Source organism: Mobula birostris, chromosome 2 (assembly GCF_030028105.1).
Source record: "Mobula birostris isolate sMobBir1 chromosome 2, sMobBir1.hap1, whole genome shotgun sequence".
In the NCBI taxonomy this organism is placed as follows: Eukaryota; Metazoa; Chordata; class Chondrichthyes; order Myliobatiformes; family Myliobatidae; genus Mobula; species Mobula birostris.
In genome coordinates this window covers 11,144,960-11,164,612 of record NC_092371.1, presented here as the reverse complement: position 1 = coordinate 11,164,612, position 19,653 = coordinate 11,144,960, and the positions used below count along the sequence as shown (strand labels likewise).

Sequence of the window (19,653 nt, the reverse complement as noted above, 5' to 3'; positions counted from 1 at the left end):
AGTGTACAGTCCCTCCACACGGCCCCCTCCTGAAGTGTACAGTCCCTCCACACGGCCCCTGCCTGAAGTGTACAGTCCCTCCACACGGCCCCTGCCTGAAGTGTACAGTCCCTCCACACGACACCTTCCTGAAGTGTACAGTCCCTCCACACGGCCCCTGCCTGAAGTGTACAGTCCCTCCACACGACACCTTCCTGAAGTGTACAGTCCCTCCACACGACACCTTCCTGAAGTGTACAGTCCCTCCACACGGCCCCTGCCTGAAGTGTACAGTCCCTCCACACGGCCCCTGCCTGAAGTGTACAGTCCCTCCACACGACACCTTCCTGAAGTGTACAGTCCCTCCACACGGCCCCTTCCTGAAGTGTACAGTCCCTCCACACGGCCCCTTCCTGAAGTGTACAGTCCCTCCACACGGCCCCTTCCTGAAGTGTACAGTCCCTCCACACGGCCCCTTCCTGAAGTGTACAGTCCCTCCACACGGCCCCTTCCTGAAGTGTACAGTCCCTCCACACGGCCCCTTCCTGAAGTGTACAGTCCCTCCACACGGCCCCTGCCTGAAGTGTACAGTCCCTCCACACGGCCCCCTCCTGAAGTGTACAGTCCCTCCACACGGCCCCCTCCTGAAGTGTACAGTCCCTCCACACGGCCCCCTCCTGAAGTGTACAGTCCCTCCACACGGCCCCTGCCTGAAGTGTACAGTCCCTCCATACGGCCCCTGCCTGAAGTGTACAGTCCCTCCACACGGCCCCTGCCTGAAGTGTACAGTCCCTCCACACGACACCTTCCTGAAGTGTACAGTCCCTCCACACGGCCCCTTCCTGAAGTGTACAGTCCCTCCACACGACACCTTCCTGAAGTGTACAGTCCCTCCACACGGCCCCTGCCTGAAGTGTACAGTCCCTCCACACGGCCCCTGCCTGAAGTGTACAGTCCCTCCACACGACACCTTCCTGAAGTGTACAGTCCCTCCACACGGCCCCTTCCTGAAGTGTACAGTCCCTCCACACGGCCCCTTCCTGAAGTGTACAGTCCCTCCACACGGCCCCCTCCTGAAGTGTACAGTCCCTCCACACGGCCCCTGCCTCTGTCTCACCCCTCTCCCCTTTGTCTCTTTGTCCAATTCACGTTTACTGGCATTCAGCCATATACACGTATACTGCCAACGAAACAATGTTCCTCTGGACCGAGGCGTACAACACAGTAATATAACTCACACACACAACACACAAAGTAATATTACCACTAGTAAATTAACAAACAATAGGGTGTATTTATGACAGAAGTTAAAAAGTAAACAGTGTAATGTTGCTGCGGCTTCATACGTGATGAGACCGGGCTGGTGTCAGCAGCTCAGTAGTCCACATTCTGGGTGAAGCAGCTGTTTCCCATCCTGACAGTCTTGTCCTAATGCTATGGTACCTCCTGCCTGATGGTAAGGAGTCAAAGAGATTGTTTGACGGATGGGAGGGATCGTTGACAATGCTAAGGCCCCTGCGTAGCATCACTCCTGATAAATACCTTGGATGGGTGGAAGAGAGAGATCCTGATTATCCTCTCAGCAGTCCTTGTAATACTCTGTAGGGACTTGTAATTCCCGTAACCAGACGAGTGCAGGGTCTCCAGCCGGATCTTCGCCATTCCCTCCGGCAGCTTGCTTGTCACTCCAACGCCTGGCGCCTGCGGTCTCTCGCGTCTCCGTTTCCATCTCTCTCTGCCCTCCCCAGGATAACTGCCGGTCCACACCAAACTCGGGCCAGGAGGATGCGGACAAGGACGGCGTGGGAGATCAGTGCGATGACGATGCCGACGGCGACGGCATCAAGAACGTGCAGGTCAGTACCCTGCACCCCGACCCCGTGACCCCTGGGGAAGCTGAGAGGAGGGGGGGTCCACGGGAAGAACGCAGGGAGGCCGAGGCTTGGGCCTGGTTGGTTCCTGCAGTATCTCCCTCTCCACCGGGGCCTGAGCTTGTGTTTGCAGTCTGCAGATCACTAACTCTCCATAATTATCGGTGCTTGTCTGTTGTGTCCGAACGATGACAGGAACCTGTGCGGGAGGGCTTTTAAAGTGGAAAAACCGTTTCATTGGGACAGTTCTACTGTCTCGATCTCAGAAGTCTGGGTCCAGTGGTACGAGTAGTCATCATTACTGGGGTCTTCCTTGGTTGTAGTAGATGACCCGTGACTTCTCTGCCTTGTCATGGCCTTCGCTCTCCATGAAGCGTTGTGGTACGACCTTCCTGTTTGTTGGATCTCACTGTAGATCTCATCCGCCCTGTCCGCCAGAGCTGACTTCGCAGGCCAGGCGTGTCCCTATCTCACTGGGGTGTGAGGGCCACCAGCCACCCTCACCTGGTGTAGTGGAGTACTGGGGTGTGGTCACTGTCACATGCAGACGGCTACTTGGAGCCACAGGTGAGAGCCGTGTGTCTGGTGAGGCCCGAAGGTGAGTGATTTGCCCCAGAGTGGACACAATGCATCCCTTCACCAGAGGGGCCATCTCTCCCTGGGCACCCCATACACTACTTTAGGAAATTAAGCCTTCCCCAGTTTCTGACTTGCTACTTTTAAGACTATTGCAGAGAACAAAGCTTCTCAAATTCAGACTCAGATTTATTTATCACATGTACAGTGAATCAGACAGTGAAATGTGTTGTTTGTGTTAACAACCAACACGGTCTGAGGATGTGCTGGGGCAGCCTGCAAATGTCACATTCCAGCGCCAACGTAGCCTGTCAACGTTGTTCAGCAGAACAACCCAGAACACAACAAGCAACAAAACAACAACAAGACAATCCCCTTTCCACACTCAGACACGTACCCACTCACTCATACAGACACACTCACACGCACACTCACACTCACACACTCACTCATACACACACTCACACGCTCACTCACGTACGCACACTCTCACGTACACTCTCACTCACTCTGTCTCTCTCACACACTCACACTCTCTGTCACACACATGCGCGCGCACATACTCACACTCACTCACTCACACACACACACACTCACACACAGATGGTACATGGATGGGAGGGGGATGGAGGGCTATGGTCTAGGTGCAGGTCAATGGGACGAGGCAGATTAATGGTTCAGCATTGACTAGATGGGCTGAAGGGCCTGTTTCTGTACTGTGGTGCTCCATGACTCTGTACATTGAAGTCGTACAAGGTAGAGTAAAATGTTATTAACAAAGTACAGATACACACAGTGGCCACTTCATTAGGTACCTCCTGCTGCTGTAGCCCGTCCACTTTAAGGTTCGACGTGTTCTGTGTTCAGAGAAACTCTTCTGCACACCACTGTTGTAACGTGTGGTTATTTGAGTTACTGTCAGCTTGAACCAGTCTAGCCATTCACCTCCGACCTCTCTCATTAACAAGGTGTTTTCGCCCACAAAACTGATGCTTACTGGATGATTTTTGTTTTTCACACAATTCTCTGTAAACTCTAGAGCCTATTGTACATGAAAGTCCCAGGAGATCAGCAATTTCTGAGATACTCAAACCACCCCATCTGGCACTGACAGTCATTCCACAGTCAAAGTCACTTAGATCACATTTCTTCCCCATTCTGATGTTTGGTCTGAACAACAACTGAACCTCTTGACCTTGTCTGCATGCTTTTATGAACATAAGAAATAGGAGCAAGAGTAGGCCATCCGGCCCATCGAGCCTGCCCCGCCATTCAATATGATCATGGCTGATCTGACCATGGACTCATCTCCACCTATCTGCCCATAACCCTTAAACCCCTACTACGCAAAATTCTATCCAACCTTGCCTTAAATATATTTACTGAGCATTGAGCTGCTGCCATATGATTGGCTGATTACATATTTGCATTAACGAGCAGGTGTTCAGATGTACCTAATAAAATGGCCACTGAGTGTATGTCACCGTATACAGTCGGTTCCAGATAACTGGGTCATCTCAGGGCCTTTGACTCAATTAAGCAGCTGCCCCAATTAGCCGAAGTTTCATGGAAATTGTTAAAAAGGTATATAAAAAAAGATAAACTACTGTTTAACTGAGTAACAAGTAATGTATTTAAATAAAACACAAAAAAATTTTAACACTATCAATACTAATACAGTACTATACAACTGTGTATTCCTTGCTAATAGTTATTGATGGAGGAATTAATATGCTGTGTTCTTTTGATTGACCATGTCATACAATGACTGCCTTCATACAATACTATCGAAGATTGCACCCTCCAAATCTTCATTTTCATTATAACATTCAAGATGATGTTGATACCTTCAAATTTTTCATAGTTCCTAATTTGTTGAAGGAGTGAAATTGTTTCATTTTTTCACTCCTGGCCATTTCTGGCATCTCCAAACCTGAATGATTGAAACTGCAGTGAGCGAAAGAGTTGCGAATTGTCTAATTGCTTATTTCTCTCCAGTGATCAATGACAAAAATCGCTGCTTTTTGAACACAAGGACGTGCAACTGATGCTGTTTAAGAACTGTACTCTCTCAGCATTGTGGGGGTGTCCGACATCCACATAAGAGGACGCGATTTATGCACGTTAGAAACTTTTCGACATCGGTCTCCTGCCCCAATTAAGTGGCATAGTGCCCCAAATAACCAAAGGGAATCTCAGCTATTTTCTGGATTAGTTTTTGTTCTTTAAGAGTTGTCCCAAATAAGCAGCTGGCCTGATTATCTGATGGTCCAATTAATCGGAATCCACTGTGTAACAATAAATACAGGGTGTTTATGTAGCAACAAAGAACTGTAGAGAGTAATGGTCTTGACCCAGTACATCATGGGAAGTGGCCACACAGGTTGACGGGGTGGTTAGGAAGGCTTGTGGCCTGCTTGCCTTTATTATTCGAGGCACTGAGTTCAAAAGTCAAGAAATTAGATTGCAGCTTTATAAAACTCGAGTTAGGTCACATCTGGAGTGTTGCTTACAGTTCTGGTCACCCCACTGTAGGGAGGACGTCGTGGTGCTGGGAGAGGGCGTGAAAGAGGCTTGCCAGGCTGTTGCCTGGGTTAGAAAGCATGTGATGTAATGAGTTGGACTGTAGCGGCTATCGCGATGCTGTCACAGCTTAGGGCGTCAGAGTTTGGAGTTCAATTCTGGCACTGTCTGTAAGAATTGTGGAATGCGTGGGTTTCCTCCCACAGTCCAAAGGCATGTTGGTTGGTAGATTAATTGGTCATTGTAAATCATCCTGTGATTAGGCTCGAGTTAAATTGGGCGTTGGCGGGTGGTGTGGCTCGAAGGGCCAGAGGGGCGTGTTCCGCGCTGTATCTCATTAAATCAATAAATAAATTTGGGTTGTTTTTAAGTGACAGAGGCTGAAGGGAGGTTTATAAGACTGAGAGGCACAGATAGATTAGACAGACGATATCTGTTTCCAAGGGTTGAAATGTCTAATACCAGAGAGCATGTATTTAAGGTGAGGGGGGGGTATTTCAAAGGAGACATGGGGGGGCACGTTTTTCACACAGGGAGTGGGGGTGCCTGGAATGTACAGTCTGGGGTGGTGGTAGAGCCAGATACATTAGGGACATGTAAGAGATCTTCATATAGACACATGAATGTGAGGAAGATGGAAGCATATGGACATTGTGTAGGCAGAAGTTAATTTAGTTGGCCATTTGATTATTAATTTAATTGTTTTGGCACAACTTTGTGGGCCAGAGGGCCTGATCCTGGACTGTGCTGTTCTACGTTCTGTCTACAGGAGATGGCACCTGAAGAAAGCAGCGTCGATGATCGAAGTCCCCACCGTCCAGGCCAAGCCATCTTCTTGCGGCTTCGATCGGACAGGAGGTACAGGAGTCTGAAGCCCCACACCACCACGGTCAGGAACAGAGACTTCCCTTCGACCATTGAACCACCTGGCACAACCCCTAATCTCCACGGTTTAGCAACTCTGTGACCACTCTAGTCAACACACACAAAATGCTGGAGGAGATAGGTCTATGCAGGGGAATAAACAGTCAATGTTTCAGACTGAGTGGACGTAATAAACATAGAAAATAGGTGCAGGAGTAGGCCATTCAGCCCTTCGAGCCTGCACCGCCATTCAGTATGATCATGGCTGATCATCCAACTCAGAAACCTGCACCAGCCTTCCCCCCATACTCCCTGATCCCTGTAGCCACAAGGGCCATATCTAACTCCCTCTTAAATATAGCCAATGAACTGGCCTCAACTCTTTCCTGTGGCAGAGAATTCCACAGATTCACCACTCTCTGTGTGAAGAAGTTTTTCCTAATCTCAGTCCTAAAAGGCTTCCCCTTTATCCTCAAACTGTGACCCCTTGTTCTGGACTTCCCCAACATTGGGAACAATCTTCCTGCATCTAGCCTGTCCAATCCCTTTAGGATTTTATACGTTTCAATCAGATCCCCCTTCAATCTTCTAAATTCCAACGAGTACAAGCCTAGTCTTAAACTGGTCTTAAACTGGTGATTGGGGTTGTGCCGGTCGGGTCAGGAACCGAGTGGTTGAAGGGAAGTTGCTGTTCTTGAACCTGGTGGTGTGGGACTAAAGGCTTCTGTAGCCCCTGCCCTGTGGGAGCCGTGAGAAGATGGCCTGGCCCAGACGGTGGAGATCCTTGTCCTCTTGAGGCAGCGTCCACCATCTTGTGGTCGAAGTTTGTGGACCTTGGCTTGGTGAACCTTCCAGCGGATTTGAGAATGTGAAGACTGGGCCATGGAGATGAGGCTCCTAGGGAGGTGCCTCTTGGACGCAGAGCAGGGGGTCATGGACCCCAGGCTGAGCTGTACATTAACTACTGCCTTTTTGTCTTCCTAGGACAACTGCCGACTGGTCCACAACAAGGACCAGCAGAATTCCGACACGGATTCTTTCGGGGATGCCTGTGACAACTGTCCCAACGTTCCCAACAACAGTCAGAGAGACACGGACAGCAATGGGGAGGGTGACGCTTGTGACAATGATATCGATGGAGATGGTGGGTGGAGTTTCCCAACAGCTCACTGACTCGTCCCGTCTCATCCCCCGCACTCCCGTCCCGTCCCCCGCACTCCCGTCCCGTCCCCCACACGCCTGTCTCATCACACACCCGTCCCTCTCACACCCGTCTCGTCCCCCACAGACCTGTTCCCCACACTCACGTCTCGTCCTCACACACTCATTTCTTGCCTCACTTTTCCAGGAATTCCCAACAGCTTGGACAATTGCGGCGCTGTCCCGAACCCTCTGCAGACGGACCGGGACGAGGACGGAGTCGGGGACGCGTGTGACAGCTGCCCTGAATTGAGCAACCCCACCCAGGTGCGAACCCATTCCTCCCTGAATACACACCGACTCTCCCCAAGGGTTTGTTTGGGGGTGGGGGTCGAGAGGGGCTGACCCAGTCTCTGGGCCAGCATTCAGCTCTATCCTCACCCCTCAGGAAACTTCTGTACTCCCGGGCTGGACCCTCTGTTATTAATGTGACAGTGCTCATCTCCGCCTGTTCTGCTGGTAGATCGGAGACCCACCTGGTCACAGTCACACAGCGCCCTCGGAGAACACGTGGAGGGCAGTATCCCACTCTGGTCACGGGTGGTGGTGGAACAATTCCATCGCTCTAAAGTTGTGGGATGGTTGTAGTTTGTGTATTTCAGTGTCCCAATGGATCAGTGAATGTATACAGTATACAACCTGAAATTCTTACTCTTCACAGACATATAAATAAAGAATATATATAGTATACAACCTGTAATTCTTATTCTTCACAGACATCCACATATATATATATCAGAGAATATATATAGTATACAACCTGTAATTCTCATTCTACACAGACATCCACAAAGCAGGAAAAACCCAAAGAATGAATGAGAGAATAACGTCAGAACCCCAAAGATCTCTCTCCCCCACGCACAAGCAGCAGTGAAGACATCAACCCTCCCTCCCCCCACCACGTAAGCAGTAGCAGAGCCTGTGGGGAAAGGTTGAACAAGGGAGAGTTTTCCGACTTCAAATTTATTGCCATTCAAGCATACACACGTACGCAGATAGACTAGATGTTGCTCGACCTGCGAGTTTCTGCACCATTTTGTGTGCAATGATCAAAGTGGCCATTGTGTTGCTGAGCTATAGATGTGAGGGTTCTGCTGGTTAACTAAAGGACTGAGTGGTTGAAGGGAAGTAGCTGTTTAAAGACCATAAGACATAGGAGCAGAATGAGCCCATTCAGCCCATCAAGTCTGCCCTGCCATTCCATCATGGCTGATTTATTATCCCGCTCAACCCTATTCTCCTTTCTTCTCCCTGTAACCTTTGATGCCCTGATTAATCAAGAATCTATCAACCGCCACCTTAAATATACCCAATGAGTTGACCTCCACGGCCGTCTGTGGCAATGAATTCCACAGATTCACCACCCTCTGGCTAAAGAAAATCCCCATTCTGAATGAACATCCCTCTTTTCTGATCCTGGTCCACTCATCCACTATAGGAAACATCCTCTCCACATCCACTCCATCTAGGCCTTTCAATATTCAATAGGTTTCAATGAGATTCCACCAGGCTCCATTTAATATCACTGAATAAGATCCTTCCCCCCCTCTCCCCCTCCCCATTCTTCTAAACTCCAGCAAATACGATGACAGAACCATCAAATGCCTCTAATCTGTTATCCCTTTCTTTCCTGGGATCATTCTCGTCTGGACTCACTCCAGCACTGGCAGGTCTTTTCATAGACATGGGACACAAAACTGCCCTCAGTGCTCCAAATGGGGTCATCTGACCAGTATCTTCTAAAGCCTCAGCATTGCAGCCTCACTTTTTATAATAATCTAGTCCTCTGGAAATGAATGCTAACATTGCATTTGCTTTCCTGCAAGTTAACCTTTGGGGAATCTTGCACGAGAACCCCCAAGTCCCTTTGCATCTCTGATTTTTGAATTTTCTCCTCATTTAGTCCACAGCTTTGTTCCTTCTATCAAAGAGCATAACGATACACTTCCCTTCACTATTTTCCATCTGCCACTTCTTTGCCGTTCCCCAATCTGCCCCAGTCCTCTTTCAGTGGGCTGTCCTTGGAGCTGGTGGAATGGGTCTCCTTGCTCTTGTACTTTCTGTCCATTGGGGCCTGTGAGAAGATGGCCATGGGCCAGTTGATGGTACAGTGGACAGTTTGGATACTCTGGGCCGAATGGCCTGTTTCCGTCTGTGATTTTAACAGGATGGCTGCTGCCTGTGTTTGTGTTTGCTCTAGACGGACGCAGATGACGACCTTGTTGGCGACGCATGTGACAATAATCAGGACAGGTAGGTTGGTGACAGTGAACTCGTTGCTTTGAGCGTGGGTACATTCTCCCCCCCCCCCCAGAGGTCCCAGGGTGGCGACGTGGGCAGGTTTATGCTAGTGATGGCTGTCCGCCTTTGTCTGGAGGTGAGGCCTGCCTGATGCACCCTGCTGATAGCCCCTACCCTACAGCCGAGGAGTTCAAACCTGCTGACAGTTCTCAGCCGTCAGTCACAGGCCCAGTGACCCCCCCCCCCACCCAAAGATTCCTCTCTGTAACGGAGCAGCTCTTTCATGCCCCTTCCCTTGAGACCCTGAGGCAATGCTTCGTAACTCTGCTTCTCAACTCCAGCGTCCTTTTGGACAGGCACACGTAGGGAAGAAAACCGGAGGGGCTACGTGGGAGGTAAGCTTTCATAGGTTAAAAAGTCAGCACAGCGTTGTGGGCTGAATGGCCTGTTCTGTGCTGTCCTATGTTCCGTGATCCTGACCTTGGCTTCTGGCCCCTGTGACCGAGTGGGACTCCTCCTGGGTGTCTCGAGCACAAGTTAGCTTGCTTTGTCTCATGGACATCAAAGCGTACAGTGAACCAGCACAGTCCGAGGATGTGCTGGGGGCAGCCGGCAAGCGTCTCCACCAACAAAACGTGCCCACAACTCACAAACCCCGGGCCATGAGTCTTTGGAATGTGGGAGGAAAGCGGATCACTGGGTGGAAATCCATACGGTCATGGGGGGGGTGGGGGGAACATACAGACCGCTTCCAGACAGTGACAGGAATCAAACCCTGATCGCTGATCGCTGGTACTGTAAAATGTTGCACTGACCACCCGTGCACGCACAGGTGTGACGAAAGACTTACCTGCACTAGCGTCACAGGCACAAGTGAGTTTTTTTCTATACACATCCCAAAGGTGTGTTTTTTTTCATCATTTTTATTAGAGATACAGTGTGTTACAGGCCCTCTCGGCCCCTCGAACCGCGCCACCCAGCAGCCCACCGACTTAACCTAGCCTAATCACAGGAGAATTTACAATGACCAATTAATCTACTAATCCGTACGTCTTTGGAATGTGGGAGGAAACTGGAGCACCCGGGGGAAACCCACACGTTCTATGGGGAGACAGTACAAACTTCTAACAGAGATTGAATTCCAAACTCCGGCACCCCAACCTGTAATAGCGTCGCACTAACTGCTACGTTACCATGGCGGTGGGTGAGGTCATCGGTCGCTATGAGTTGTTCTTATTCTCTACAGGCATTGCACTTTCTCTCTAACTATAACTCTCTATTCTGTGTTCTCTTTTCCTCTCGTACCTCCTGGATGTACTGGTCTACATTCTGGAAAGGTACAGGAAAGATTAATAAGCTTAATTAGCAAGGGGCCCTGTTACACACTTAGAGGGTGGTCACTTAATATTGAGGTGCATATGATCCCCTGGACAAAGGCAGAGCATTGAGGGTATCTTAAGAAGAGGAAGATAAATTGAGGGTTTTGAGAGCCTCAGACAACGGTTACTCCAGAGTCCAGCATCTCTAGGGACTTGTGTCTCCATGAGGAGTATGGCAAGTTGTATTTTGATGTTGTATAAATCGTTGGTGAGGCCTGATTTGGAGTATTGTCTGTAGTTTACATCTTTCCTACCTACAGGAAAAATGTAACTAGGATTGAAAGCGTACAAGGAAAATTTACATGGAAGTTGCCAGGTGTTCTGGGGACCCGTGTTCCAGGGAGAGATTGAATAGGTTCGGACTTCATTCCCTGGAAGGAAGAATATTGAGAGGAGATTGGATAGAGGTACACAATAGTGGTATAAATAGGGTAAATTCAAAGTTCAAAGTAAAGTTATTATTAAAGCACATATATGTCACCATATACAACCCTAAGATTCATTTTTTTGCGGGTGTAGCCCCCTGGTAAGCCTCAGGCTCACTCAGCTCGCTTCCATCTGGGGGGAGCAGCCTTCGGCCCCGCCAAACTGGGTAATCAAGTTTGGGTGGTGCTGCGTGTTGTGTCCCCTGTGTAACATCAGCACCCCGAAATAACTTTCAGTCCACGATGTGCGGTTAAACGATTAAGATTTTATATTGAAGTATGGGGTTAGTAGAGAAACAAAAGAAAAGGAAAACAAATAAAAGGCGCCAATAATCTCATAAACATGTCCAGTGCACAAACGGTGGAGCTCACTGATTCTCTTTCGCTGATCCTCCTTCGCTGGTCATTAACCCCTGGGCTCCCACCCCGAGCCCAGGCCCAGCCAGTCCGGCAACCGTCTCCTCAAGCCACGCCTTCTCTCTTCATCCTCCTCGCGCCTTCTCCCTCAAGCCCCCGCTCAAACTAACAGCTTTCACACAGACAGAAGGAATAGTATCTGTCCCAATTGGTTAACAAGTCCCGTTATCACTAATTATAACCCAAACATACAGCTATAGAGAACCACTGTCTCAGCAGTTAACAGTACAGAGAAGCCATTTTATTCACCTTAGCAGTAACATAAAAGAAGAAACCCTTACACGGGCATACTCAATAAATCCAGTAACCGTGATAGAATCAATGAAAGATCACACCAACAGGGCAGATAACCAGTGTGCAAAAGACAACATACCATGCAAATACAAAAAGACAGAAATAATAATAAATAAGTAAGCAATAAATATCAAGAAAATGAGATGAAGAGTCCTTGAAAGTGAATCCCTGGTTTGTGGGAACAGTTCAGTGTGGGGGGTGAGTGAAGTTGTTCCCTTTGGTTGAAGAGCCTGCTGATTGAGGGGGTAGTAACTGTTCCTGAACCTGGTGGTGTGGGCCCTGTGGTTCCTGCTGGCAGCGGTGAGAAGAGGGCACGTCCTGGGTGGTGGGGGTCCCGGATGATGGATGTCGCTCTCCTGCGACAACGTTTCTTCTACATGTGCCCGGTGGTGGGGAGGGCTCTGCCGGTGATGGACCAGGCTCTTCCCAGAACCTTCTGTAGGATCTTCCGTTCAAGGGACAGTCAGGATGTTTGGGTGAGACTAGAACTAGAGATCATGGGTTAAGGGTGAAAGGTGACATATTTAAAAGGAACCTGAGGTGGGGGGGGAGCTTCTTCACTCAGAGGGAGGTGTGAGTGTGGCACGGGCTGCCAGTGCAAGTGGTGGAGGCATGCTTACGAGGCAGCGGCGGGAATTGACCCCTGATTGCGGTTGCCGGTGGTGTAAAGTGTCACGCTAGCCCTGAGCCACTGTGCCATGATTGTACAGGGAGCAGCACCAAGAGGCAGCGCAGGCTCCTCGTCGCAGTACATCAGCATGGGAGGTAAAGTTATTAGGGGCGACGTGGTACCATAGCGGTTGGCGTAACGGTAACACAGTACCAGTGACCCGGGTTCACCTCCCACCGCTGTCTGTACGTTCTCCCCTTGTCTGCGTGGGTTTCCTCCGGGTGCTCCAGTTTCCTCCCACAGTCCAAAGACGTAGGGGTTAATTGGCCACGTGGGTGTAATTGGACAGGGTGAAGTTTTTGGGTCTGTTACCGTGCTGATTCAGTGGAGATTTGCCCGGGGTGGGTTTTGAGGCCTGGCCTCCACTGCGTGACAGCCTCTCCCCTCTGCCACCCCAGCGCCTGGGCGCAGCCTCTCCACATTCTGCTGACTCTCCGTTTTGCCTCACAGCGACGGCGACGGGCACCAGGACTCCAAGGACAACTGTCCGGAGACTCCCAACAGCTCCCAGCTGGACTCGGACAACGACGGCCTGGGTGACGAGTGCGACGAGGACGACGACAACGACGGAATTCCCGACTATGGACTGTCGGGGGCCGACAACTGCCGTCTTATCGTCAATCCCAACCAGAAGGACTCTGATGGTCAGTGGCCGAGGCCGGCACCTCCCAGCACTGGGTGGAAGGGGGGAGGGCAAGCTTCAGGGAGGGGTCAGCAGTGGGACAAAGTCTGGGGTGGGGGCAGTCTTATTTCAAGTGAGCAGGAGAGGGGCTGGAGATGTGGGGAGCGGATGGTGTCCAGGAAGGGGTGGGGTGGACTTTGCGGGGGTGTGGTGAGCGCGAGATAGTCAGTGGCGTGGCTGGGATGGGAAGTGTTAGGAACAGCCTCGTCCCTGCCCGCTGCCATCAGATTTCTGAATGGAATATGAACCCATGAAGACTACCTCATTATTTCTCTTTCTTTTTGCATTATTTATTTCATGTATTCTTATCATAATTTAAAGTAATTTTTATGAATTGCACTGTGCTGCTGTCACTTAACAACAAATTTCACCACATACATCAAGTGGTATTGAGACCAAGAGTAGAATTAGGCCACTCGGCCCATTGAGTCTGTTCTGCATTCCATCATGGCTGACTTCTGATTCCTCTCAACTCCATTCGCCTGCCTTCTTCCCGTAACCTTTGATGCCCTGACTAATCAGGAACCTATCAACCTCTGCCTTAAATACACCCAATGACTTGGCCTCCAAAGCCGTCTGTAGCAATGAATTCCACTGATTCACCTCCCTCTGGCGAAAGAAATTCCTCCTCATCTCTGTTTGAAATGGACACCCCTCTATTCTGAGGCTGTGCCCTCTGGTCTGAAACTCTCCCACCATAGGAAACATCTCCACATCCACTCTATCCAGGCCTTTCAATATTCAATAGGTTTCAGTGAGATCCCCCTCTCATTCTTCCAAAATCTAGCGAGTACAGGCCCAGAACCTTCAAACGCTGCTGATACATTAACCCTTTCATTCCTGGGGTCATGCTCTGAACCCTCTCCAACACCAGCACAGCTTTTCTTCGAAAAGAAGATAATAGGTCTGATTTCTGCCTGACTCTGTTTGCACAGTGAACAGGTGAGATGAGGTTCTGGGGAACAGGGGCTGAACGTGGGGAGAGGGTTAGTCAGTATGGGGCTTTTTACATCAGAAAGAAACTTTATGAATACATATACAGGTAAAAAAGCACAACGGATGACTCTGCTTACATTTGTAGTTATTTAGTCTGCACACACGGAAGGGTCTGTTCCACATTGTATCTCAGTACATGAATAAAATTCTCTGAGTCCAGGGAGGGGTAGGATCCCTGGTGAAGGGGCTAGTCTTGTATCCATTCTGGGACTGCTCACTCACCTTCGGGCCCCACCAGACACACAGCTCTCGCCTGTGGCTCCAAGCAGCTGTTTGTATGTCATGGCGGCCGTGCTGCAGTACACCGCTTCGTCAGGTGGGTTACACCAGGTGACGGTCGCTGGCGGCCTCGTACCCCGGTGAGTCAGGGACGCTCCGGTCCCAGCACGCGAAGTTGGCTCCGGCGGATGGGGTGGGTGAGGTCGAACGGCCGGGAAGGCGGCTCTGCGGAGAGCGAAGGGCGTGACGAGGCACAGGAGACGCCAAAGTCATCCACTGCAACCAAGGAAGACCCCAGTTTGTGACGCTCGTTTGTACCACTGGACCTGAGGCTCTGGAGGTCACAAGAGTGGAACTACCCCAGTGCAACAGCTTTTGGTTCTATACACTGGTAGACTTAGCTCAGTCTGTGTACAGAGCACCTTCCACTGATGCTTTCTACACTCCCTACTGTCTCAGGAAAGCAGTCTGCATAATCACCCCACCCCCAAACATTCTGTTTTCTCCCACCTCCCATCGGGCAGCAGGTACAAAAGCTTAAAGACATGTCACACCAAGTTCAAGGGCAGCTTCTGGCCCAGACTACTGAACTGACTTCTTGTACGATAAAGGTGGACTCATCATCTTCCAGTCTATCTCTCCACGGTCCTTGCACCTTAATTTTCGGCCTGCGCTGCTCCTTCTCTGTGACTGCGACACTCTGTTCTGCGTTCTGCTATTGTTTTCCCGTTTTCGCTGCCTGGGTCACAAAGATCTGTCTGGAAGGCACACAAAAAAACTGTATCTCATCCCATGACAATAATAAATCGGTTACCTTTGTCACATATCTTGTGTCCGGGGTCAATACAGACACTGTTGGTTTTGGGATTTTGGTCTCTGGCTTAACCACTCAAAGTTTGGTGGCCATCAGAATTAGGTTTCACTTCACTGGCGTGTGTCGTGGAATGTGTTGTGTTGTGGCAGCAATACAGTACAATACCAAATAAAACTGTAAATTACAATAAGAAATACATTAAAAAAATTTAAGTAAGTAGCTTAAATAGTGAGGTAGTGTACGTGGATTAATTGTCCATTCAGAATGCTGATGGCAGAGGGGAAGAAGCTGTTCCTGAATCATTGAGTGTGTGTCCTGTGTCTCTTCCTCGATGGTACCGATGAGAAGAGGGCATGTCCTGGGTGATGGGGCTCCTTAATGAGGCAATAGGACCCTAAATGGCAGAACTTCACACGAAGTTCAAATTTATTATCAAATCACGAATACACACAGTGGCCATGTCATTGTGCACCTGCTTTACCTGATAAGGTCCCCCACTGGGTGTATGTTCGTGGTCCTTACCTGCTGTGGCCCATCCACTCCAAGGTTCAGTGTGTTGTGCGTTCAGAGATGCTCTTCTGCACACCACCGTTGTAACGTGAGGTTACCTGAGTTCCTGTTGGCTTGAACCAGTCTCCCTGTTCTCCTCTGGCCCCTCTCTCATTTCTGTTTCCACCCGCAGAACTGCCGCTCACTGGATGTTTTTGTTACTCTCCCCCTTCTCTGTAAACTCTAAGAGACTGTGTGCGTGAAAATCCCACGGTCAAAGTCACATTTCCTCCCCATTCTGGTGTTTGGTCTGAATAACAGTTGAACCCCTTGGCCATGTCTGCGTGCTTTTGTGCATCGAGTCACTGCCACGCGATTGGCTGATTAAATATTTGCATTAACGAGCAGGCATACCTAATAAAGTGGCCACTGAGTGTACGTTACCATGCAGTTAATTTTCAGGGAAAAATACGACAGCAATAACAAAAAACTACACAAGTCTTCAAGATTTAAGATTAGCTTTATTTGTCACATGTACATCGAAACAGACAGTGAAATGTGTCATTTGTGTTAACAACCGCACAGTCCGAGGATGTGCTGGGGGCAGCCCACAAGTGTCACCACATGTTCTGGCACTAATATAGCGTGCTCACAATGTTCAGCAGAGCAACCTGCAGTCAACATACAACACGACAGGCATTATAACAAAACTAACCCCCCCTCTCCACACCAACAGACAAAGGCTGACAAACAGCCCATGTGCAAAGCAAACTGTGAAATGGGAAGATACTAAGACAATGAGTTGTTAACTCCGCTCAGAGTTGCGAGTGAAGTTATCTCGCTGGTACAGGAGCCTGGTGGTTGAGGGGTGATAGCTGTTCCTGAACCTGGTGGTGTGGGTCCTGAGGCTCCTGTACCTCCTGTCCAATGGTGGCAGTGAGAAGAGAGCGCGGCTGGTCAGAGGCATTCCCCCACTGGGGCTGAAGAGGGGAATTGGGACATCTAGTTTGGGAGTGAGAGCGTGGGGGGTGGAAGGAGGTGACGGTGGGCCAGGTGGGCAGCAGGGGGCCAGTCTGTCATTTGGATGTTGCTTTGCTCCAGGTGACGGGGTTGGTGACGTCTGTGAGGACGACTTTGACAACGACACAGTGTTCGATGAGTTTGATGTGTGTCCTGAGAGTGCCGAGGTCACCCTCACTGACTTCCGAGCCTATCAGACAGTCGTCCTGGACCCGGAGGGTGACGCGCAGATTGATCCCAACTGGGTAGTCCTGAACCAGGTGAATCCAAGCCCCCGGCCTGCCGCATTTGTGGGCCTCCGTCTCTACTCAGCTGTTTCTGGTTGTGTCCTGTGAATATACACACGTCTTAAGACAAAGGCTGTGACCGACAGGGCAGTGAGGAGAGAGAGCTGTGGGAGGGGCGGTGAGGAGGGAGCACTGTGAGGGGGGCGGTGAGGAGAGAACACTATGGGGGGTGCGGTGAGGAGGGAGCACTGTGAGGGGGGCGGTGAGGAGGGTGCACTGTGGGGGGGGCGGTGAGGGAGCACTGTGGGAGGGGCGGTGAGGAGGGAGCACTGTGAGGGGGGTGGTGAGGAGGGAGCACTGGGGGGGGAGTGGTGAGGAGGGAGCACTGTGGGAGGGGCGGTGAGGAGGGAGCATCGTGCTGTGGGAGGGGCGGTGAGGAGGGAGCACTGTGGGAGGGGCGGTGAGGGAGCACTGTGGGAGGGGCGGTGAGGAGGGAACACTGAGGAGGCGGTGAGGAGGGAGCACTGGGGGGGCGGTGAGGGAGCACTGTGGGGGGGCGGTGAGGAGGGAGCACTGTGGGAGGGGCGGTGAGGAGGGAGCACTGTGGGGGGGGCGGTGAGGAGGGAGCACTGTGGGAGGGGCGGTGAGGAGGGAGCACTGTGGGAGGGGCGGTGAGGAGGGAGCACTGTGGGAGGGGCGGTGAGGAGGGAGCATCGTGCTGTGGGAAGGTCGCTGAGAGAGTGCTGGACTGTGTGAGAGGTGATGAGGAGGGAGCACTATACTGTGGGGGGTGTAGAGCTGTGTGGTATCCGTGGGTTGAACCACTGCTGTCTGAACCCCCTCCAGTTTGTATTGGAGCTCAGCTCTCCAGGACTCGACTGTTGTGCAGTGCTGTCCACTGCCCCTCGAAGCAGCCAGCACATCTGATTTGTTGCTCTGTGACCCTCATTTCTCTCCATTTGTGTGACAGGGAATGGAGATCGTCCAGACGATGAACAGTGACCCTGGGTTAGCCGTTGGTGAGTTGCAACAATTTCTGAAGTGTCTGGGGTCAGCTAGAGTAGTGTCAACCATTGTTCTGTCTCTACTCAGCATTTACTGGTAAATGTCCCCTAGATATGGGCCCACATAAAGGCAATACAGACTTCTCATATCCCGGGAGTGTGTGATGGGATGGTGTAGAGGGAGCTTCACTCTGTGTCTGACCCCGGGAGTGTGTGATGGGACGGTGTAGGGGGAGATTCACTCTGTGTCTGACCCCGGGAGTACGTTATGGGACAGTGTAGAGGGAGCTTCACTCTGTGTCTGACCCCGGGAGTGTGTGATGGGACAGTGCGGAGGGAGCTTCACTCTGTGTCTGACCCCGGGAGTGTGTGATGGGACGGTGTGGAGGGAGATTCACTCTGTGTCTGACCCCGGGAGTGTGTGATGGGACAGTGTGGAGGGAGATTCACTCTGTGTCTGACCCCGGGAGTGTGTGATGGGACAGTGTAGAGGGAGCTTCACTCTGTGTCTGACCCCAGGAGTGTGTGATGGGACGGTGTGGAGGGAGATTCACTCTGTGTCTGACCCCGGGAGTACGTTATGGACAGTGCAGAGGGAGCTTCACTCTGTGTCTGACCCCGGGAGTGTATGATGGGACGGTGTGGAGGGAGCTTCACTCTGTGTCTGACCCCAGGAGTGTGTGATGGGACGGTGTGGAGGGAGATTCACTCTGTGTCTGACCCCGGGAGTACGTTATGGGACAGTGCAGAGGGAGCTTCACTCTGTGTCTGACCCCGGGAGTGTATGATGGGACGGTGTGGAGGGAGCTTCACTCTGTGTCTGACCCCAGGAGTGTGTTATGGGACAGTGTAGAGGGAGCTTCACTCTGTGTCTGACCCCGGGAGTGTGTGATAGGACGGTGTAGAGGGAGCTTCACTCTGTGTCTGACCCCGGGAGTGTGTGGTGGGACAGTGTGGAGGGAGCTTCACTCTGTGTCTGACCCCGGGAGTGTGTGATGGGACAGTGTGGAGGGAGCTTCACTCTGTGTCTGACCCCGGGAGTGTGTGATGGGACAGTGCAGAGGGAGCTTCACTCTGTTTAACTTGCGTACTGTCCAATTCCCTTCCTTCACTGTCATTTTGAGGGTGTGGGAAATCAGGCCAAACTCTGTGACTCAGTCAGTGTGGGGGACATAGGAACAGATTATTGTCAGTTGTGACAATCTTGGACTAATGTTGAGCATCTCAATGGCCACTGGTTTTAATTCTATTTCCCATTTTTACACTGACAAGTCATTCCATTCCAATCCGAAGGCATGAGCGTCATTTCTCCAACTTCCGATAATTTCTCCCTGCCTCTCCCTTCCCTCTTTCTGTATTCCCCATTCTGTCTCCACTCTTGCTTCATCCTTCTTCGTCCTGATGAAGGGTTTCAGTCCAAAACGTTGACTGTTTATTCCTCTCCATAAATGCTGCCTGACTTGCTGAGTTCCTCCAGTACTTTGTGCGTTTTACTCTGTTTTTCCAGCATTTGCAGAATCAATCACTCTCTCTCCCCTCTCCCCTCAGACCATAAGATAAAGGAACAGAATTAGGCCATTTGGCCTATCAAGCCTGCTCCGATAGTTTACCATGGCTGATCCAATTTCCCTCTCAGCCCTAATTTCCTGACTTCTCCCTGTATCAATACCCTGACCAATCAAGAATCTATCAACCTCTGGCTTAAATATACATAAAGACTTGGCCTCCATAGCTGCCTGTGACAAAAAATTCCACAGATTCTC

The 19,653-nt window shown here is 50.7% G+C and overlaps 1 protein-coding gene across 1 annotated transcript in view; it reads left to right on the top strand.

Moving 5' to 3' along the window:
- Positions 1–19,653, top strand: part of LOC140207349 (thrombospondin-3-like) — a 96,593-nt gene that overhangs the window by 66,376 nt on the left and 10,564 nt on the right. The window contains exons 19-25 of the mRNA XM_072275902.1: positions 1,728–1,835; positions 6,798–6,957; positions 7,162–7,280; positions 9,214–9,266; positions 12,890–13,083; positions 16,741–16,919; positions 17,857–17,936. Coding sequence (XP_072132003.1) covers positions 1,728–1,835; positions 6,798–6,957; positions 7,162–7,280; positions 9,214–9,266; positions 12,890–13,083; positions 16,741–16,919; positions 17,857–17,936 — 893 coding nt within the window. The remainder of the gene's footprint in view (positions 1–1,727; positions 1,836–6,797; positions 6,958–7,161; positions 7,281–9,213; positions 9,267–12,889; positions 13,084–16,740; positions 16,920–17,856; positions 17,937–19,653) is intronic.